This window comes from Colobus angolensis, unplaced genomic scaffold (genome assembly GCF_000951035.1).
Source record: "Colobus angolensis palliatus isolate OR3802 unplaced genomic scaffold, Cang.pa_1.0 Scaffold125, whole genome shotgun sequence".
Lineage (NCBI taxonomy): Eukaryota > Metazoa > Chordata > Mammalia > Primates > Cercopithecidae > Colobus > Colobus angolensis.
In genome coordinates, this window is record NW_012113697.1 from 8,241,469 (window position 1) to 8,265,063 (window position 23,595).

The 23,595-nt window shown below is 39.0% G+C and overlaps 1 protein-coding gene across 3 annotated transcripts in view; it reads right to left on the reverse strand.

Moving 5' to 3' along the window:
- Positions 1-23,595, reverse strand: part of B4GALT6 (UDP-Gal:betaGlcNAc beta 1,4- galactosyltransferase, polypeptide 6) — a 64,164-nt gene that overhangs the window by 30,637 nt on the left and 9,932 nt on the right. For 2 of the 3 annotated variants that reach the window (XM_011933279.1, XM_011933280.1), the window contains exons 2-3: positions 14,797-14,913; positions 6,880-6,993 (exon numbers count right to left, since the gene is read on the reverse strand). In XM_011933279.1, coding sequence (XP_011788669.1) covers positions 6,880-6,993; positions 14,797-14,913 — 231 coding nt within the window. The remainder of the gene's footprint in view (positions 1-6,879; positions 6,994-14,796; positions 14,914-23,595) is intronic. The other variant, XM_011933281.1, reaches the window with a different exon arrangement.

A 23,595-nucleotide genomic window follows, 5' to 3' on the forward strand; every position in this document is an offset into this window, starting at 1 on the left:
GCCCCCAGCTGCAGTTTTAACAAGTGTATGTCATCTGAATCACACTTAGAGAAATGCAGCTCTATGACCTTCACCCGATCACAGCACCTACACACTGACAAACACCTTATCTACAACCGCCCCAACCTGCCACACCTGGGCTACAGGTCCCATCCTTGTGGCGACAATTATCCATGCTCCAATTCTCTACCTAACAAACATAACTAAAGAAAGCACATAAGCATATGGATTAATCCCATCATTTGGGTGGCAATATCTAACACATTGCCTTAAGCATAGTAAGTTTTCAGCAAAAACAAGTGTCACTTCTTTTTGTATTGTGACCCCACCAGGGTGGGGTGGAGGGCTCTCTAGGCTAACCTGTCACCTTTTAATTTATGATTAGTTGACTCCACTTTTCATTCCCTACAACAACTTTTTAAATACTTACTCCTCCCTTTCAAGCTGCTCAGTCCTTCCTGGCCATGCCCTCAGGGACACGTGGCCTCCTGCTTTACCAGGAAAACAACACAGCAGGCACAAGCACCCTAGCTCTCCACCTCATCTCCAAATAAACCTCAGGCTTCCTCAGGGGAGGAGGCATTCCTGAGGCTTTCCATGCTCACTTTTCAACCTGAGGCATTGTCTCCCTTCACTTTCTAACCTGGCTCTATGGAGACCTCCCTTGTGCTTCTCCCTCATCCTTCCCAGCTCTCTTCTCTCCATTCTTCCTTTTTTTTTTTTTTTTTTTTCCCCCTGAGACAGAGTCTCCCTCTGTTGCCCAGGCTGGAGTGCTGTGGCATGATCTCGGCTCACTGCCAGCTCCACCTCCCGGGTTCACGCCATTCTCCTACCTCAGCCTCCCGAATGGCTGGGACTACAGGCATCTGCCACCACGCCCACCTAATTTTTTGTATTTTTAGTAGTGACACGGTTTCACCGTGTTAGCCAGGATGGTTTCGATCTCCTGACCTGGTTATCTGCCCACCAAAGTGCTGGGATTACAGGCATGAGCCACTGCGCCCGGCCTATTCTCTCCATCCTTTCTTTCCATGATGCCTACAACACGCTCAAGTCCATCTCTTCCTAAAGAGCTCTTCCCTTACCCCCACCTCCTCTAGATCATTTACCCCATTCTCCTTCCCTTTGCCACCAAATTTCTCTCGTTTCACCTACAGTCTTCACACACATCTGACTCACTTCTCAAGACAGTCTACTTTGCTTCTTTCCCAACCACTTTACTGAAATCGTGCTTGCTGTATTCTCTGTTTTTGCACCAAATTCAGTGGCCCTTTCATGGTTCCTCACTCTCCCTGCTGTCTGCAGGTATGTGACAAGACACAGCAGTCTCTTTCCGGGATGTGTTCCTCCCTGGCCCCCAGACACCATCCTCTGGCTTCTCTAGGTTCCTGTCTCCCCTTCTTCTGTTAACTGCCACTCACCTCACAAGTACGGATCTTCTCAGGGACCCACTCTCAGCCTTCTTCCCACCTCACTTCCTCTAATCTTCAGTCCAGATCTCTTATGAAAGTCAGACCCCAAGTTAACCCTCCTGAACTTCAAACAAAACAGCCCAAACAGAAACCACTAACTTCCCCATCCTCCAAATGTGATGGTTACTCTGTATCACTTCAGTTCGTGTTCACCAAGTCTGAAACCTGGAAATTAATCCTCACCTCTCAATTGGTCACCACATCTGGCCAACGGTACCCTGTAGGTTCTTTTTTGTGCCTCCTCCTCTCTCCAACGCCAGAGCCTTGGCACATGCCCTTGGTGTTGCCTGTGGGCTCCCTGCAGCAAGCTCCTCTTTGGTCTCCTGGTGATCCCAGTATTTCTCCATTCTCACCCATTTTTCAGCTTCTCATCTGAATAATCTTCCTAAAATACAATCCTAGTCCATCATTCATCTGCCTAAAGCCTTTGATGGTTCTCCATTTCCCTAAAGCAGTGGGGTTTTTTATTTTTGCTTTTGGTTTTTTGTTTGTTTTTGTTTTGCCCCTAGACCCTTTGAAAACCATGCACTCTCGCCTGAGAGGAATGCACACAGGCTCATAAATCAACCATCTGCATATAAGCTCACAGGCTTTTCTCCCTCTGAAGCTCACCTCATGGATGCCTAGGAATGATGGAACCCACAAGGCCCTCAGATTCCTCAGTCCTTTACACAAGACCCTTCTGGCCAGCTTCCTTTCCCATACACGCCACTTACACACCCTCTCTGGGCAGAGCCGACCACTCTCCAGTCCCGGAATACACAGAGCCTCCTCATAGTGATGCTGTTCTCTCTCAGTTATCTTGCAAGACCCAGTTCTAATGACACCTCTCTCTGACATCATCCTTTCCCTTGCAGAATAAACTGCTGTCTCCCTTTTGTCACATGCAAAACCTTTTTACTTTTAAAAATACGCTCTGTCGCCCGGGCTGGAGTGCAGTGGTGCGACTTCAGCTCACTGCAACCTCCGCCTACCAGGTTCCAAGCAATTCTCTGCCTCAGCCTCCCAAGTAGCTGGGACTACAGGCGCGCACCACTGCACCCAGCTAATTTGTGTCTGTGTGTTTTTGGTAGAGATGGGTTTCACTATATTGACCAGGCTGGTCTTGAACTCCTGACCTCAGGTAACGCACCCGCCTCAGCCTCCCAAAGTGCTAGGAAACAGGCGTGAGCCACCACGCCCGACCTGATAAGCTTTTCATAGCATGCCTTTCTCCAAGTGTGTTACCTGCTCCGGGCTGCCACACACATGACCATGTTCAGCTTTGTCTCTCCCGTGCCTGCTTCTATGAACAACACAGGGACCGCTGTACAGCGGCTATTCATCAATGACTGGTTGACTCTAAAATGGCAAATGGCTCCCATTTCATTTTTTTTTTTACAATAAACATATGCATGACGGTCTGTTACATGAGCATTATTTGAGCTTTGCTGAAGTTTGTTTGCTTATCTTTTCCCTATTTGCTGATTTTCATTTGAATTATTTAAATTCATCTCAAAAAGTCCTTGGAGCTTTTGTTATATTCATAAGGTTAGCAACTATAGAAACTATCAGGGTTAAACCATAAAGGGAACTATTCCACAAATAGTAAGAACAGAATATATAAAGGTCACTGCAAACGTATTCTATTTGAATAAGAATTAAAAGATAGGAAAACTAAAGGTAAGTCTATTTTCAGTCTAATGCAGAGTATGCAATTGACATTTTCCATTTCTACCTCACCCATAAAAATTAAAATCAAAACATCCACACTAAACACTTATTAATTTTTAGCCTCAGACAAGGTGAAACTTCTATTTTACTTTTGTTAGCACAAAGAATCTTACATAAATGCAATAAAGCTGAATGTGGATTTGCCCTTTGGAGAATCTATAAATACTAACAAGAAAGAAGTATTCACTCATATTCTTCATATAAAAACATGCATTAAAATAGATTTTACAGTGTAATTGGCCACTATTGAATATGAAACACTGCTGAAATGTATGAAACACATTTTATCTGCATTCTCGTTTGAAAAATTCACTTTATCTTTACAGAAATCCAGTGCCAGTGTTTCCATTGCTATACTAGGTAAAAATAAAAGTTTACAACAGGATAATCAAATACACCAATGTTAAGCCTTAAGTTCACTTTTAGTGACTATAAGTAAATATCACTTGTACTTGAATGGTTTTCATCCAAGTAGATATAATTCTTACACAAATCCCTTCTATTATTTGGGAAAGAATCATATTCAATTATTTTGTGTGACTACTGTAAGATTTTATACTTATGTATTTTATTGCATTGTTCTCTATTATCAATGAAAACTATCTTTCTAAGTAAAAAAATGTAAGGATACATAGCTAAGAATAAAACTTCTAAACTCCACACATTTCTCCTAGGTGTCTCATTCCCTTGACCACTGTAAAGTCTCACTCTATTATCCAAAGAAGGAGGGAGAAGAAAGGGAGAATCAAATTAACGCCTATCAAACTTCAGGCACTGTGCTTCATTCTATCCTTACCACACTCTGCAGGTGATATTAGAATCCCAGGTTTTACAGGTACGTAAACTAAGCCTCCACTTTGCGGAGGTCACAGGCTTGTGAAGCACTCTGTTGGGCAGCTCGTGCAAGGCTCTCTTGGCAGAAGCCTCGTTATGTTGGCTGTACCCATGGCTCCTTTCTAAAGCCTTACCTGTATGTGGCTGTATTTTCTACCAAATCACCCTGCCATCATGGCCACCACGGCCACCACTAACTGGGCACAAAATTGGGACAGGACCCAAAGTTGGCAACCCATGAGAGGGCCTGCTGTGAAAAGATGGCTGGCCACACCAGTGTGATCCTCTCTTACAAAAGAATGCAAGGATTCCAGGGAAGCAGAGAGAAGGGGCAGCAGTGCTGAGGCCCCTCCCCAACCCCAGTGTAAAGGCAGTGCACAGCAGCCACACACGACGCAATCTCTCAGCCACCATGACACAGGCGGTACAATGGGCTGTGGGGCGGGAGGAGAGGAGTACCAGGATGAGGAAGTGGCAGGCAGATGCTTTGAAAAAGAGTTTAATTAGTACTCATAAAGCACTAATTAAAGAAAATGGCAACTAAATCAAGAACAGAAAGATTTCCTGAAACGATAAACCTTGAATATGAAAATTATGAAGATGAAATTATTGTAATCAATATTTCAACAGAGCATTACCCAGTGGTTTCAGTATTACACAGACAAAAGTATTCATTTTTAGGAAAATAAGGCTGCAATAACAAAGTAATGACAACCACAAAAATCACTGAATTCCATTCTTTATTATGGTATAGCAAAGAGACAGCAAGATTAGAATCACCTGAGAATTTTTTTTTTCTTAAATACCAGGGACCAGGCCCACTACTCTAGATCAATGGGTCTCAACACATGGCCCAAGGCTCAGCGGCAACAGCATCACCTTGCAGGACTTGTTGGAAATGCAGATTCTCAGGCCCGCTCCACACCTGCTGAGTCTGAAACTCTTGAGGGCAAGAACCAGCAATGGGGCTTGAAAAGATGATCAGAGTGATTCTGATGTAAAGCCATGGCCTTAGATGATATTAGGTCAATCTTTCTTTTTATTATTGATATATAATATCTATCAACAATAAACTAAAACAAATCCTACAAATATGATAGGCAAAGGCTAATTTCCTCAATTTAAAAAGCTCGTGTAAAGAATAAAAAACAGATACCAAATACATCAGAATATGGATAAATAAGCAATTCAAAAAGATGTTTATATAAATCTTTAATTATATCAAATCTAAGATACAAATCTACATGTACAAAGTATGCTTAAAAATCATGGGGCAGGGGTAGAAGATATACCAAAAAAAAAAAAAAAAAGCCAAAATAATAGCTGTGTAGCTTCTGAGTGTTGAGAGTACAGTATAGTGTTTTTAAATAATGATAATGTATTATCTTCATAATTTTAAAAATATATATTTAAAGTACAGTAGCTTTATCACTACGACGTATTACACACAAAGGTTAAAAACAAAATAGTAAAATCATTAGAAGGAAATAAAGGTATTTATTTGTATGGCCTCAGGGTAAGAAAAGCTTTAAGACCAAAAACAAAGCAAAACCCCTAGGTAAAGTGATAAAAAACATCTGAAAATGTTATAATTTTAAACTTCCATAAAATAAAAGACAAAATAAAATGAGAAGCCCGGGAATGTGAAAAGATACTTACAAAACACATAGCAGATAACAGGCCACTGCGAGAATATAAATAATTTTTACAGATCAACACCAACACACAATAACCAACCAGGAACTGATAAAGCCCATGATGCAGGAAGTCACAGGAGAGAAAATTTAGAAACACAAACATGGGAAAACCTACTCAAACCCACCAGGAATAAGGGAAGTGAAAATTGAAACAATAAGAAACCATTTGTTAATCTTTCAATTAGCAAGAATTTAAAAGTCCATCTGTATCAAAGTGGTACATTCATGCTTTGCGGTTATGGATATAAATTGGTTTGGCTGCTTTTGAGAGCAACTGACAAAATCTGGAAAAACTGAGCCAACCTACCCAGCAATTCCACCACTAGCCATCAACCCTCAAGTACAGATGCATATATGCACAGGAAAACCCACACTCTGTTGTTCTTTATACATACATATATATATATATTTTTTTTTTTTGCTATTTTGTGATAGCAAAAAAGTTGAAACAACCTAAATGTCCATCAGTGGGAAAACAGGTAAATGAGATGTGATACATTTATACAAAGACGTACTACACAGGAATAGTTAAGGGAAAGAAATTAGATCTATAGGTAACAACATGGGTAGTCCTCAAAAAAGTACGTAAAAAAGCAAGTTATAAGAATGAAATGCACTTTTTAAGACCAATTTACATAAATTCTCCTTTGAAACAATATCTATTTTCTGTATAGACATCTATCTATGTAGAAAACAATTTTCATAACCAGTGAGAATACTCAGCAAACTCTCAGTACAGGTGAGGTTACTTCTGAGGAAGGAATGCAGAGCCGGCGCTGGGGATGGTGGTCAAAAAGGATTGCTTAACCAGGAACATTTTAACATATTCAAAAGTAGACTACACATTAATTACTCTCTTAAACACCGTTTTAAAAGAACTTGGACATAGGCTAGCCAAAGTATTCGTTTTTAAAGCTGGGTGGGAGCAAGATGGGTATTTGTCATTTTCTCCCTTTGTATTTTTCTTCAGTTTTTCAATCATCCCCCTTCAAAAAGCACTTTGCCAAAAAAAAAAAAAAAAAAGTTCAAATAACATGCTGCATAATATAAACACGTGCATCCAGGTGCACATGACCTGATCCTGCTGCACTCAAATCATGTGGTTTTTATGACCGTACTGTAACACAAGTAAACAGTTAAGTCAAAATTAGATGACGACTTACGCATATAAGGCAGTTTTTCTGGACAGGGGAGGTATGGTGAGTATGTGAAGTTTTCCGGAAGATACGTTGTTGTTTGAACAAGATAATCACTTGAATTATTGCCTTCAGGATAATCTTGGAGAGAGAGAAAAGAGTTACAAAAACAAAAAGGCCTTTTGCTTTGTCCCTGGAATGAAATATGTCACTGTCACTGTGAGAAAACTACAGTACACAATCTACAGAAGTACTTAAAATCAATTACCTTTAAAGAACTAGAGAACAGCACACTGCTGCTGGGAACAGACCTCTCCGCATGATTTCCCAAGAGACATTTAGAGAGCAGCACACCCTTATCCTTGCACACAGACATAGCAGTCCCATTTGCAACCATGTGAGAACACCTGCTCCCATCCCTCCTCTGGCTGAGCTCGATCTAAAGGGAGTGTGAAAGTATAACAGGGAATCCCCTCCACTATGGCACAGCCACGGGTGTTCCAAACTGCTGCGTGCTTGCTACTAGCATCCACAGAGCAGAGGGGTGGGAGTAACGTTTTCTTACCACCTCACACTGTAGAAACTGAGATTTACCCACTCAACTTACTTTTGTAATACAGCTCATTCTAAACCTTTAAGTTAGTCATTCCCGGCCTGTGGGCTGCAGCCCCACGGGAGCCCTGGAGCTATTATTACATTAGATCCATTATCTTTAGAGTTAGCAAGTTAAACTGCACACAGGGCACCAAAGTCAAATGCCGGAGTTCAAATCCTCGCTCCAACACACTGTAGCTGTGTGATACAGGGCAGGACATGATGTAGTTTACCATCTATGCCTACTTCATACTGTCATTTTTAAACTTCAATAAGATAAAACGTGTAAGGTGCTGAGAACAATCCCTGGCCCACAGAAATAGTTAGTAACTGTAGCTATGAGCGATTAGAGATGAGCACCTGACCCATGAGACAGTCACAGGCTTAGAATTTTTGAATGTGGAACCAGAGAGATCACATTTCAGTATCTTTCTGGAGCAAAGTTCTGAGACGCAACTCTAGAAACCATGACACGCAGGTTTCCTGGGAAGCTGGGAAGCTGGTCTAAGAGAATGTCTAAGAGAATGACATCAACGTGCAATGAGTAAGAAATGAGAGATGAAAACAGCTCATTAAACTATTGTCTGTCTCCTGGATCACAAACGACGTACCACAGAAAGTGAAACTCAAGCAGACACTTGAGGAAAATGTGAAGATATTCTTTGAATCTTGAGTAATCTGCTCCAATGATAAACAATGCAGGAGCTAAACCCTCTGACCACAGGCTAATGACAGAATCCTGCAAATTAGATAGGAAGTATGTGAGATGAGCCAAAGAAAACTAAGCACCTCCCCTGCACACCTTTCCCTAACATCAGTATTCAGTCATTGTCACAATGGAGTTGGTGAGGATGCAGTGTGGGAGTCAGGACAGTACTTCAGGGCAGAGCCTCACGCCACCTGCAAGGCTGTCGAATGAAAGAGGCCCTGCCACAGCTGCTAAGCAGAGGGTGCTGGGATGGACAAAGGTTCCAGGTCGGGCACCAAGGAAGAAACAGAAGCCACAATAGAAGGTCCAATTCCAAAGAACTGCATGGAAACCCCAGTTACAAATTTCACAGGGCATCAGTAAGGTGTTAAGGTAAATGCACTCCCAGAAAACCTCAACATGAGAGAGATCAATGATGGTACAACTGCTAAGGCCTATTCTACCAGGAAGTGGGAAAGCCCCAATGAGACAATCCTCCCCACTGTCTCTCCCTGTAGGAGTGCTGGCAAGCATCTGACAAGGAAAATCTTTCAAATGACAAGGGGAGGAGAAATTCAGTGAACATTAATTGTTTTGTATGCCCAGTGACACACCAAGACCACAGACACTACTCTGATAGCTCATGCTCAATGTATTCCCCATGTGTCTGAAAGATTTAAAGACACCAAGCAAAAGCAAGTGGAAGGAAGTCCAATAAAGTTCTGATTCTTTTGTTTTTTTTGAGACAGGATCTTGCTGTGCCACACAGGCTGGAGTACAGTGGCATGATAACAGCTCACTGCAGCATTGACTTCTTCAGCTCAAGTGATCCTCCCAGCTCAGCCTCCCAACTATTAATAGCTGGAACTACAGTCATGCACCACCATACCCAGCTAATTTTGTATTTTTTGCAGAGACAGGATCTTGCCATGTTGCCCAGGCTGGTCTCCAGCTGGTCGGCTCTAGCAATCCTCCTGCCTCAACCTCCTAAAAGTGATGGGATTACAGGTGTGAGCCACCATGCCTGGCCTGATTCTTTACTTAAGATACTTTAAATATATATATGTAGATAGATATATACCAAAATTCAAGTTTTTTTTTTAAAGGGCTTCTCTTTTCACGGGGACTCCTACTTTGCTAGTGGTAGGAGTGAGTGCAATAAGCATGAATTGGGTTTCTGTCACTCCCACCAAAACTGCTTAAGATCACTATTGTTATGAGTTTTGTGACAGTGTCTAGTCAAGTTCATTGATTTATACCTTAGAGTTATTTATTTATCTTCAATATTCCTGAAAAGGAAGATAAGGCATTCTTATTTGAGGGAGACAGTAAGAAAAGAAAAATACACAAAAAGAATTCTTAAAAATAAGTTTGCCAAAATTTAAAAAATCAAATCAAAGCAATGTAATAAAGTCAGAGCAATCTCCCAGAAAGATAGAAAAATAATTGAAACACGAGAGAAATGATAATACATAATAGGATTTCCAAAAAGAAAGGAAAATAGCAGGAAGACAAATTATCAAAGAAATAATACAAAAATATTTTGGGGAATTGAAGGGTAAGATATTCCATATTGATAAGACTGCTCCCAGTAAGAGAAGAAAAACAAAGCTCCAAGATGCTCTTTGTGAAATTTAACAATACAAAAGATCCCAAAAGTCTCCAGAAAGAAAAAACTGGTCCATGAACAGTAACTGCAATCAGGATAGTCAACAGACTTCTCAAAAGCAGCACTGGAAGAGTGAAGACAATAGCATGGGAATTTTGGAAACCCCCCTTAGAGTGGTCAACTCTTGTGCCTAAGGGAAAATCAGTGACAGATTAAGAACGTTCTGCAAATTGGAGGGAAAAAAGAGTTAACAAGTAACATCAACAAAAATAAACAGATCTACAAAACAAACATAATTACAACTAGACTCAGGAAAACAAGCCATTATCTACATTCTCTTAACAACATCAACAATACGATTGAACTTAAATTGTGATGTAATTATATTGGGGATAAAGGTTACGTAAAATTGGGGTGAGACTATAATACTAAATGTCTTTCTTCCATAACAGGAGTAGTTAAAATTGATAAATCGAGAGACAGCAGGATAGAAACATAAAGATAAAGAATAAATTGTTAGTTCTCTGAGGATTGGGACTCAGGGAGGAGTAAGCTAGGAGACTGTTGTTATTATACCCTTTTCTACTTTTAAAATATAAAAAGTTCTACTTAAAATAAAAATACAAGAAAGTTAGTGTGCTTTTCAATATGAATAAGTGAGTGGTTAAAACAATAAATAGTGAGTGGCAAGTTCTTCACTAATTAGCTAGCGTGCGCTCACTTTCTCTCTCTCTCTCTCTCACACACACACACACACACACACACACACACAGAGTTCATATTATAGCTTTTGTTGCACATACCACCAGAAAGAAAAGATGGGCTAGCTATATAGCGATGATAATTTTTCTGAATCTCTTCAATTTTTATTAAGGACATACTATACACTACACATTCACAAGAATGAGACAATAAATAAGGTTGTCCTTGGATGCACAACTATGATATAACAATATTTTAAAATACAAAAAAAAACAAAAGAGTAAGTTTGTCCCTGGGGGTCATCTGCCTTGAGATGTTACAAGGCTCATTTTCTTATAAAACTGAGGCAGAAAAATATCTACATTTTCATTCAATCCTTTTGTTAATGTCATGCACTAACTTTAAGAGTATTTTCTTATTCTGCATGATTTATTAATTTTATCATTAATGCTTGGGCTCCTTCTCTTAGCCACATGCTATGATTCTCTAAACCCGCACCCAATTCACAGAAGTGCTCTGTTCTCTAGACATTTCCACAAAACAAACTGTTAACTCCTTCTGGGGAGTCAAATGGCAACAGGAGGGCCAGCAAGAATTGTTCTACTTTTTATTTTAGTGCTAGAATGACTGAATCACAAAGTAAACATTCTATCACTTTTATTAGTTTTTAAAGAACCACATTTAAGTGCCTTCAAGTTATGCAATATCATTATATTCACTTCACTGAATACAAAGTTTTAGAACTAAACGTGCTATTCTTGGCCACATCGTAAGGAGCTCAACTCACTGCCAGACTTAGAGAAACACCTCCACACTCCTGGAGTACTCTGTTCAGTGGTATTTTTGTCTTCTCAATGTATTATGTGTATATAGTCTATCTACCAACCCATCTATTATTCTCAGTATCTCTTTTAATTAAAATCAAATTGTCTTTGATTTCTAGCACCTAATAAAAGTACCTACAACATAGTAGCAACGTACCGTAAATAAACACCTCACAAATGATAATACAGCCAATAATGATTTAAGCTTCTAGAGATTTCACTGTAATAAACCCACAGAATCATTATTCCTACAAAAGTGGTTAGGTGAACAATGTCCATCATGTATAACCACTGCTTTCAAAGTCAGGAACCATTTTAAAAGGTTATGCATGACAGATGCATTTGGGATCCACCACAACTGCTATAAAAGATAGACATTATTTCATCTAATGAATGGATAAAAATAAGATGAGCTCTGGGCCCCCTGCTTTCTTCCTCCCTTCCAGAAACACAACCAAAGAAAAGGGAAACAAAGAATGAAAACTGCCAGATGGATCCCCTACTAATTCTCACTGGACCTTATTACCTAAAGGAAAAGGAGAACAGGCCCCAAGAACACCTTTTAATGGCTTTATTTTCCTGCTAAACAGCAGCTTAAAACAGGTGTTAGAAACTGATGAGAGTTCTAGTCTGTTTCCCACTAACTTGTCTTGTCAGTCTGGCAGTGTCTGGGGGCCTCAATTCATATATCCATCAAATGAGGAGGCATGCTGGGTTATTTCCAACAAACCTATCCACTCTAACATTGCATGGCCCTTATCTTCTTCAGAAATTAGATGAATTCACTGAATACATCTTGTTTTCATAATTTGACTGGCTCTGTGGGCTACACGGCACCATCTGATTATGAGAGTATATAATTTCTTTACAAAAACAGTATACATCTATTTCTATTTTGATGCCACAGAAAGGCAGGTACAGGATTAAAAACCCCTTTTGGAAATCAAATGTGCTTATAACCATCACAATCTATTTACCATTTAGCGTTAAACTGTAAATGAGCCACTGTATATTAATCACTTCTCCTCTAGAGCTCAGTTAGCTTTCTGTATACCTTATAGGCCATTATCTTCTTTTTTGGATATTATATCTATAGAAGTCTATGCAGAAATAACCATTTGCATTATAAATAATTATTTATGTTTCCATCTCTCCCAGAGGCCTAGAGATCCTCATATTAAAGGAGACTGTTTTTCTTAATATTGTGTTTCCAATATCTGGTTAAATATACTAACTATATTCAGTAAATGTTGGTTAAATGAACATGGCAGAGCCTCACTGCTGACTCAAAAGTCCATTTTTCCCTTTCCCCTTAGGTAATAGAATGCCAGTTTCACTAGAGTTCCAGCACACTCTGGTCAAAGACTGTATTTCCCAGTGTTATCGCATGTGGCCAGGCAATTAAGTTCTAGCCAATTAAATGTATGAAAAAATACTGTATGGGACCTCTGGGAAGGCTCCAGAAAAAGGGTACCTTATTTGTTCTTCTTTGTCCTCCCTTTCCTCCTTCCTACTGACCCAAGTTCAAACACCAAGATGGCACGCAAGAAGCCATCTTAGACTATGAGTTAACCATGGAGCTACATGACAGATAGCAGAAAATGAAGTGTGATGACTTACTTTAAGGAGCCTCTACAACCAGCCACAGATATCCAACTTGCAGAGTTCTTTCATGTAAGAACAGAAAGCCTCATGTGTTTAAACCACCACAGACAGGTCTCTGTTACATCCAAACCTAATCCCTAATGTATACAATGACTGTTTCCTGAGAACAGTTTTACCATCAGTAAAGGAACCCTATGAAAAGTTTTCAAAGTTTTCTTTTTCAGTTGCAGGGTACTATGGGGAAAGATTGTCTTGTCCATGTAATCATTCCTCCTAATCATGCCCAACATCCACACATATACCTTATTCATACCCCAGGGAAAACAACCTGATATGCACAAATTTTTAGCATTCCCACAAATATACCAACTTAAAGATGTCTATTTCCTTTCAGTTGAACAAACTTTCAGTGAACATTTTTACAATCAACTTATTCAACCAGCACAAATCCTACAGAAGCTTTTAAAATGTTTAAACTTCTAAAATTGACCTACTATTCAGAAGACTCATTCATGCTAAAGAACAGTTAATGAGACTTTTACTGTAGTATTAAAACATCAACTATGTTGAGACAGTCCTTCTAAAAAAAATCCTTCAAGGTTAAAAAAATTAAAATAAAACAAGAGTGTTTTGATTTGTGACATCATAAACATATTAGGCAAATGACTAAACTGGATTTTATAAAAGCACATGTGATATTAAATTGAGATCAATATGTCACACTCTTGAATTTTTAGAAGGGTCTAAAACTATCACCCACCTTGACATACATTTAAGAAAGAACACCTACAGCTGGAAGACAGACTTTCTCTTAGTACAATGTGTAGGTTTTACAGTGACATAAGGAAGAATTACTAACACAAATTAAATCTTTATTTTTAACTCTTCAAAATGAGACCATAAAGGGTGCAACAACTGACAACCCCACTGAATCCTTTAAAGAAACACCTAATAACTTTGGGAGACACTGTGGCAACGCTGCCATAAAAAAGCATTAACATTCTTCCACAATAGTGAGATCTATTTACATCAATTCTACCATCATTAAATCACTGGTTCGGCCTATTAGATTTTAACCTCCTGGGATTCTAATGCAGCTTCTACTTTCAGGTGACATTTTAAAGACAAGAGTAGGCTGGGCACGGTGGCTCACACCTGTAATCCCAGCACTTTGGGAGGCTGAAGCGGACAGATCACGAGGTCAGGAGATCGAGACCATCTTGGCTAACACGGTGAAACCCCATCTCTACCAAAAATAAAAAAAAAAATCAGCCAGACGCGGTGGCAGGCGCCTGTAATCAACAGCTACTCAGGAGGCTGAGACAGGAGAGTGGTGTGAACCCGGGAGGCGGAGCTTGCAGTGAGCCCAGATTGCGCCACCGCACTCCAGCCTGGGCGACAGTGCGAGACTCCGTCTCAAAAAAATAAATAAAATAATAAGACAAGAGTAGTTACAAATTTCCAATTTTATAAAATTTCTCCTTTAACTCCTTAAAAAGGCCATAAAACTACTAACAATCTTCTATAATTAAAAACAACTATTTTCTAGACCTAGTTGGGAGAACAACTTAGGAACTACAATGAACATAAAGAGAGACGGTAGTATGGCTTACTAAGATGAATAAATTCTTCTCTGGTTAATTTCTCTTTAATACAATATGTGAATTGAAAAAGTAGAAGCTGCTTTCTATATTTTGTTTGCAAGAATTAAGTGTTTGTACAAAATCTCATCACTTTTGTGACATCTTCATACATCCTAAAATAGGTAACAGTCTTGATTTGCATAGTAAAATAATCTGCCAGGATGCTTAGGGGAAGATACCTTCATCTTTAACAGGAAGTTACCTGAAGGCAAAACAGACTGTAGAAGATTTGATTTACTGCTTTGTGACTACAAGGGGTTAAGCAGGAAGTAGTCTTACCTGTACCGTTGAGCGTACTGTTTTTATTTGTGTACAGCCTGATCATATGACCTATTGTTTTCACATTTTCTCTCAACATTATACCTCGAGCTTGTACCATAAAGAGGTATGTGTTGGCTATAAAAGAAAAATAGAGAAAAAATGTCATAACTCAGTAAGCTTTTATTATTTAATAAAATAATATTCAGAATTGGTGAAGTGCCCAATAAACATAAACTGACTCAATCAGCATGTCCAAAGGGAAAAGAGAAATACAAAATATTGCCTACTATAAAAACTGACAAAAACAGATTTTTTAAAAATAAAAACAAAAAAAAGTTGAAATATCCACCTATCAAATAAAATGAAACTAACTGAACAAACTAAAATATCATAATGAACCCCCACATCCATAAGTGATTTTCTACTATAAAATAGACTTAGAAATTTCAAAAAGGCATTTTATTACAAGTACTCAATCTTGGTTATAATTCAGTTTCTCTAATTATAATATTAATTTCCTCCTACCAAAAACTTCACAAAAGCTAGGATTCCTTATAAATCCCATAATGTATGAATAAAGATCTTGCAACGGTCCTGAAAATTATTGATGTGTTTGTAGGGAGGGGTGATCTAGGATAAGTATCTCTCTGGGTCACTTCTAAGAGTTAATTCAACTTTTACACTCCCTTTCAATCACAAATCTATCTACCAGCAGGGTAAAAGCAAGTAAAATCAAAATCAATGTGTATTTTTAAAGCGGGTCAATTTAATTCTTCACAATAAGTGCTTCAAAAATAGGCTCCAAATTTCTTCTGCTGGGAGAAACTGGTAAATTAACAAAGCTTCATCACAAAAATCTCTAACTTTTGAGATGTTCAGACTCCCCAGAGGCACAGGACTAAGTGAGAAACTCCTTTCCTGGTCCCAATTCTGTTAGTGCTGTGCATAACTTTGTACAGCTCCTTAGATCTCAGTTTCCTCGTTTCCACAAGGCACTCGTGCAAGTGGTGCATTCATTCTTCTTTAAAGTCTCTCAACGCAAAGCTAAAAATCATAAACTCCATTCAGATGAGAGGCAGAGGCTCACTATCATGGCAAAAACCAAGAAACTGCAAGTCTCAGTTAATGACTCAATTTTAACATAAGCTGTCTCTGAATACAGTAATGACACTCTCAAAAGATGAATGCTGAATGAAAAAAATTAAGAATGCTGATTAATTTTCTGAGTCCTGCTCTAGTTTCTCAAGACGGAATAGAGGGATGAGAGAAATTTAATGTTTACTACCGTCTTTCCCACTTTTTATGTAAATGTGAACTTGCTCAAAGTACGTATGAGCAGAGCATAAATAAAACTACTAGAAAAGCAGAGTAAAATGAAACTTTTCTTTCACCTCCAGAAAAAAGAGAGAAACAGAAATCCAGGTTTCACATAAGCTTTGCAGATATCATTTTTGAGAGCATGTCTACAGGCTTTCTAGAAAGTAGTCCTGTAATTAGATTTAACTTGCTTACACCTGAATTTACTATACTAGTTTACAAATACAACACATTTTGACTACATTTTTGTACTTAAGTGGACTTTAAAAGAATGAAGAACACAGTCATAAAAAAGAATGAAGAACACAGTCATAAAAAAGAATAAAATCATGTGCTTTGCAGAAACATGGATGCAGCTGGAGGCCATTATCCTAGCGAATTAACACAGGCACAGAAAACCAAATACCACATGTTCTCACTTCTAAGTGGGAGCCAGACACTGGGTACTTATGAACATAAAGATGATAACAACAGAAACGGGGGACTACTAGAAAAGGGAGGGACAAAGCAAGGCAGAAGTTTAAAACTACCTATTGGGTACCATGCTCACTACCTAGGTGACAGGATCGATCATACTCCAAACCTCTGCATCGTGCAATATACCCGTGTAAAAAAGCTGCGCATGTATGCCCTGAATCTAAAATAAAAGTTGAAATTAATTAAAATAAATAGACCATATGGGGGAAAAACTTATTAATAACAATTTAAATATATATTCATAAGTAAGGTTTTTGGGTTTTTTGCCATCTATGCTTTGTTCTTAATGTTAGTTTCATAAAATAGACTGTACACATTGCTGTCATTTTCTGAACTCTGCAACAACTGATACAGTGTGGCAGATATTAAGCCCTTAAAAGTTTGAACTGACTTCTCATAAAAGGAAGATGTCATCTGGCCGGGCGTGGTGGCTCATGCCTGTAATCCCAGCATTTTGGAAGGCCAACACAGGTTTTCTCTTGAGGTCAGGAGTATGAGACCAGCCTGGCCAACATGGTGAAATGCTATCTCTACTAAAAAACACCAAAAAAAAAAAAAAAAAAAAAAAACCTAGTCAGGCGTGGTGGCACATGCCTGTAGCTCCAGCTACTTGGGAGGCTGAGGCAGGAGAATCACTTGAATCCAGGACGCGGAGGTTACAGTGAGCAGAGCCGGGACTGTGCCACTGCACTCCAGCCTGGGTGACAAAGCGAGACTCTCTGTCAAAAAAAAAAAAGCTGTCATCAGACACCTGTTCCAATTCCTGTCTGTTCATGTATTCAATTTGATTTGTTGAATGCCTGCCCTCTGCCAGAAACTGTATTAGATGTATTTCAGTTTCTACTTATTCTTGATTCAATTTGGAGTATTTCGTCCCAGAGATTCAACAATTTCATTGAGATATTCAAATTAGGTAAAGCTATACATAATCTTATATAATTTTTGAATCTCTACTTTTGATTTTTAATTATTTTCTCCCTTTTCTTTTCTATGTAAAATTTGAAAATAAACATGTCATCCTTATGCAGGGGCCATGCTAATATTCTCTGTATTGTTCCCATTTTTGTATATTTGCTGCCAGAGCAAGCACTCCCTTTTATAAGACTTGTCATATTTGTGTATTCCATTGCTTATATTTAAATAGTCTGTCTTGACTATCTCAATTCTATTTTCCTATTTTTAAATGTATTCGTTCCTGATCTCATTCTTGTGTATTTCAACTTTTTCTAATTTCTTAATTAATCCATATTAATTTTCAATAATGAAAGTATCTACAACAATGAATTCATCTTTGATAACTATGAAAAACTGGAAGAAAAGACACGAAGAGAAAAAAGAAAACTAAAAGAACGGCCAACAAAAATGCAGGAAAATGTTCAATAAAAGACAAGCTAACATTAACAACTTGGCCTAAATGAAGACCCAAAGTTCACCTGTGGGTGGGGCAGCATCACATAGATTACTAACGACACCTGGTTTCCAACACCTTGGATTATTTAATCCTAAAAGTTACATATGAAATTTGTTGTCAGTAATATAAACATCTTATATTTGTGCTACACCAAACTGTGAAAAGAATACCTGCTACAAAGTACTAGAACTCAGCCTAAGGCAAAAAAGTTCTACTTCCAGGACTGATCCTGGCCTAAGAAATGAGATGCTAAGTAGGAGCATTATATGCATTATTGTTTCCTGGAAACAACTTTTTAAATTATCTAACTTGTAGGTAACAAAACCGTTAAAAAACATGATTTCTTTTTTTTTTAAGACAGGGTCTCACCCTGTCATCCAGGTTGGAGTGCAGTAGCTTGACCTTGGCTCTCCGCAACCTCCACCTCCCGGGCTTAAGCGATCCTCCCACCTCAGTCTCGCAAGTAGCTGGAACTACAAGTACCTGCCACTACGCTCACTTAATTTTTTGTAGAAACAGGGTTTCTCCATGTTGCCCAGCCCGGTCTTGAACTCCTGAGCTCAGGTAATCCACCTACCTCAGCCTCTCAAAGTGGTGGGATTACAGGCGTGAGCCATCGCACCTGGCCTTAAAAATGATTTTTTATGGTACCTCTAACAAAGGTGAAAAAGAGTGCATTTACTATTCATTAGACAAATGAAGACCAAAATTAAGCTAGACATCAATTTCTCCAAATGGAAAATCTATGTATTTATTCCAAATCATTTACAGCTGAGTTACATTCCTCAGGTTAATGGTCCTCATGGGTTTAATCCCTAAAGATCAAAACCCATTAGGGAATGAAGCTGTTAAATAGAGAGTGGTCCTTAACAGGAAGAAAGTGCGATGTCAAAGGGTTGCAAGACACACTAAACCAGTATGCGAATGGTTCCAATTGTCTGCTTTCCAAACGTAAAACTATGTTAACCCAAACCCAAAACTTGCTTATCAGTAGTAGTACAAAATGTAATGTCTTTTTTTTATTGTAAGTTCTGGGGTACATGTGCAGAACGTGCAGGTTTGTTACATAGGTTTACACACGCCATGGTGGTTTGCTGCACCCATTAACCCGTCACCTACATTAGGTATTTCTCCTAATGTTATCCCTCCCCTAGCCCCCACACCCCCGAGAGGCCCCAGTGTGTGATGTTCCCGTCCCTGTGTCCATGTGTTCTCCTTGTTCAACTCCCACTTAAGAGTGAGAACATGCAGTGTTTGGTTTTCTGATCTTGTGATAGTTTTCTGCTGAGAATGATGGTTTCCAGCTTCATCCATGTCCCTGCAAAGGACATGAACTCATCCTTTTTTACGACTGCATAGTTCCATGGTGTATATGTGCCACATTTTCTTTATCTAGTCTATCACTGATAGACATTTGGGTTGGTTCCAAGTCTTTGCTATTGTGAACAGTGTCACAATAAACATATGTGTGCATGTGTCTTTATCACAGCATTATTTATAATTCTTTGGGTATATGCCCAATAATGGGATTGCTGGATCACATGGTATTTCCAGTTCTAGATCCTCAAGGAGTCACCACATTGTCTTCTACAATGGTTGAACTAATTTACTGTCCTACCAACAGTGTAAAAGCGTTCCTATTTTTCCACAACCTCTCCAGCCTCTGTTGTTTCCTGACTTTTTAATGATCACCATTGTAACTAGTGTGAGATGGTATCTCATTGTGGTTTTGATTTGCATTTCTCTAATGACCAGTGATGATGAGCATTTTTTCATATGTCTGTTGTCTGCATAAATATCTTCTTTTGAGAAGTGTCTGTTCATATCCTTTGCCCATTTTTTGATGGGGTTGTTTTTTTCCTGTAAATTCAAGTTCTTCGTAGATTCTGGATATTAGCCCTTTGTCCGATGGATAGATTGCAAAAAATAAAATGTAAGGTCATATTGGCAAGTCTTTAGGTAGAGAAAATCCTTATCTAAAATTTCTATTCCAATTTATAAGAACCCTCATCTCAGAAAACAAACAGGGAAACCTACCACTGCTTAATTAAAACCATGCTGTTTGTTCTCTAATTTCATTCATTTTCTATTTGGCTCTGCATTGTGAGATATAAATCTAACTTATTTACCAGTTCTGCTTCCCAGGGGATAACAACATCTCAAAAAATTTAAAAAATAAAAATAATAAAACCTATTTTCAACAGTTTATGAAAGCTTCTAGGCCAGGCATTCTATCCCGAGTTTGCAAGGCAAGAGATTAATGAACTTGTCTAATTCTTCACTTAAGGAAATTAAGGGACACATCTGCTATAAAACTGCCTCCCAGCCCCTTTCCACATCCAGTTTTGCTGACTAACAGTACTGCAAGGATTCAAGACAAAAAGAACATGCCTGCCTGCAGGGATCCAGAACTGTTTCCTGGGCTTTGCAGGACACCAACGCAGCATCCCTGTGATCCTGATATCTCTGTTCCTAGCTGCTATGACACGCTGCCACAGTTCCCAGGTCTCTTAACAAAAGTCAAGTGAATAAATGATTTTGAGAGGGAGATGATGATGTTGGTTAGGCAATCTGGGATGCAGTTATAAATGTAGGACTGAAGCTAAAAGAGGGCTAGAAATACCATTTGGAGAGACATTCAATAAATGTAACAGCTGGAACTATCGTGATAAATTCCCAGAAGAAAAATTATCCAAAAGGGAGATAAAAAGGTGAAGACAGACCACAAATAGGCAGCACAAAGATAAAAGATCCCAAAGTGAATTAATCTCAGCTTGAACACAGTGAAAAAGCTAATGGACTAAAGAAGAGGGTGAGGTCAACCATGTCAAATGCTACAGATGCTAAGGAGGACTTAAAAACATCTTTAAAAAATTCAGCATACTCTCTTTGTCAAGCATACTTTACATACACTAACCTATTTAATCCTCACAAGCAACTCTAGAGGGCAAGTAATATTATTATTTCCATTTTACAGATAAAGAAATTGAAGCATGGAGTTGAATGACTTGCCACAGGTCACATAATTGTTAGGAAGTGGTGGAGCCAGAATTCAAATCCCAGCAGTCTGGCTCCTGCAAGTTAGCCCTTGACCATCATACCATTTAGCCTCTTTGAAAAGCCTATAGGAGATCACTGTAAGCCTTCAAGACAGCAGCTTCAGGAAGCAGTGGAAACAAAAGGAAAATAGTAAAGATTTCTGTGCATACTGACAAAGTGAAAGCAAGTTTCAGAAAAGGCAAACAAGTGATTAGCAAGGTCAAGGGAAGGTTTTCTGCAAGAGGAGGGCCCTGAGCATGTCTGCAGCCTGAGTGGAAAAAACTAGAAGGGAGGGTGAATAATTTCAGGCACTAAAGGAAGCAAGAGGAAGGAGAGAAAACCATTCTGTTGGGGGGAAAGTTTAAGCAGAGGCTCTGAGGTGCACAGCAGCAGGGCACACCCCCGGAATGACAATCTGCCTTGAGTGGAGATGGGTAGTAACGGAAGTTAGGAAGGGCCAAGTGGGATAGAGAGTTTAAAAAAAAGCAAAGGAGAGTGAGAGGACAAGAAGTCATTGTGAGGATGAGACATAACTGTTAAAAAAGGTGAGAAACCTCTAGAAGCGGAAGGTTAAGAAGGCTGCAGTCTGGAGAGGTGCAAAGGAGAGCAAGCCACAGCCATGCTGACACCCAGGGCATGGCCAGGCGGAGTGAGGGCAGAAGACAAGAGCTAGACATCCTGGTGCTCACCAACGAGGACGGAGGTGGGGGACAAAGTGGAAGGGAACATTCAGAACTGAGCACTGACTGCTGAAATCTTCCAGGGATATAGAAGCTTGACGGGCACAGGTTTCTGAAGAGCAGTAGATGAATTTACTAAGTGCTGAGTTTGGTCAGGCACTGACTTGACATATAAATATACGTAAGTACACACACACAATTATATTTCCTTTCATTCTTACAACCACCTGGAGTTTGTTGAATGGAAATCCCCAAAAAGATTATGCCCACACCCTAAGTCCCAGGACCTGTGAATGTGACACTTGGAAAGAGGTCTTTCCAGATGTAATCAAGCTAAGGATTTTGAGACGAGGAGATCATCCTGGATTACCCAGGTGGACCCTAAATCTAATGGCAAGCACTCTTCTAAGAGAAAGGTAGAGAGAGATTTCACACACACACCCACACACACACACACACACACAGGCAATGTGAAGACAGAGGCAGTGATGTGGCCACCAGGCACCTGAAGCTGGAAATCGCAAGGAGGATTTTCTCCAGAGCCTCCAGAGGGACTGTCTTGCTAAGACCTTAATTTCAGACTTCTGGCCTCCATCATTCTGAGAAAATAAACGTGGTGTTTCAAGCCGACATGTGGTAATGTGTTACGGCGGCCCTAGGAAAATAACACACCACCCCATGACAGGTACAACTTTGTCCATTAGAAGATGAGAAAACAAACTCAAAAGAAAGTTAACACAGGTAGAATTAACAACTCAGGATTCAAGCACAAGCCTCAGTGACTCTAAGGGGAAGAGATTTGGAAGAAACCTTGGTTCAAGGCCACAGAGGAGAGGGAGAGATAAGGAAAAAGAAATCTTCATTGTAAAAAGTTACAAGGGAAGTGAACATATGAGAGATTAACCAGATTTCCTTTAACACAAAGAGGAGGAGAAAGCCAGAAGGGATCCTTACAAGTTACAGAAGAGAAAATGATTTCCCGTATTAGCTACAGAACACAGGAGATAATATAGACAAAAGCAAAAATCTGAATGCACCACTCAATATTAACTACAGATATGTGAATCAGGTATCTCTCTCTAAGAATTTCTAACAATTTATGATAATCTTCTAAATATCTGTTTCTGATGCTGAAAAATCTTCTTCTTTCCACATTTAGCCTCTTATTCAATAAATCCCCAAGAATTACTCATCCATGTGGGTAAAGGAAAAATATGTTATCTTCAATAACCATGGTGTAAACCCCAAGGTTAGGCCAGACTACACATGAAATATTATTCATACTACAGCTAGGACTAAGGAAGGTAGGTACTACTTGGAATAAAAAGAAAAAAATAACAAACATCAAGGATGTGCCAGGCTTTTTAAAAAAAAAAAAAAATTCTTTTATGTCAAAGTACTACTTGTCTGACCACGGTGACAATAATTTAAAACCAGGTATGGACTCAAGGAAATCTGCAGTGCAAATTATTACTAACATATAATATCCTTACCTCTACTTTTCAAGTTATGAGCTGACAAAGTCTGCAAGAATTCTGTGTTCAGAGCCCCACTTTATCAAACAACAAATACAATGATCACATACAGGAGATCTATTTCAGATCTTAGCTAACAACTCAAGCTTTGTAGATTTTGCAGATGCAAACATAAACACTGACAAGAAATCTTTGTAACAGGTGTCTTTACAACTTCCACTCTGCAGTTTAACAATCTTAAGTTATTTCTGGAGATTCTTTGTGTTGGAATACTGATCAAGGTTAAACATTTTTAATAAAAACTGACTTTTCCAATGATCTTACTAAAAATATTCAGGATGGAAACATGTTTATCCACATGTTTATTGAGTGCCTACCATTTACCAAGCAATGCCAAAAGTTAAGGGGCCATTTGGCT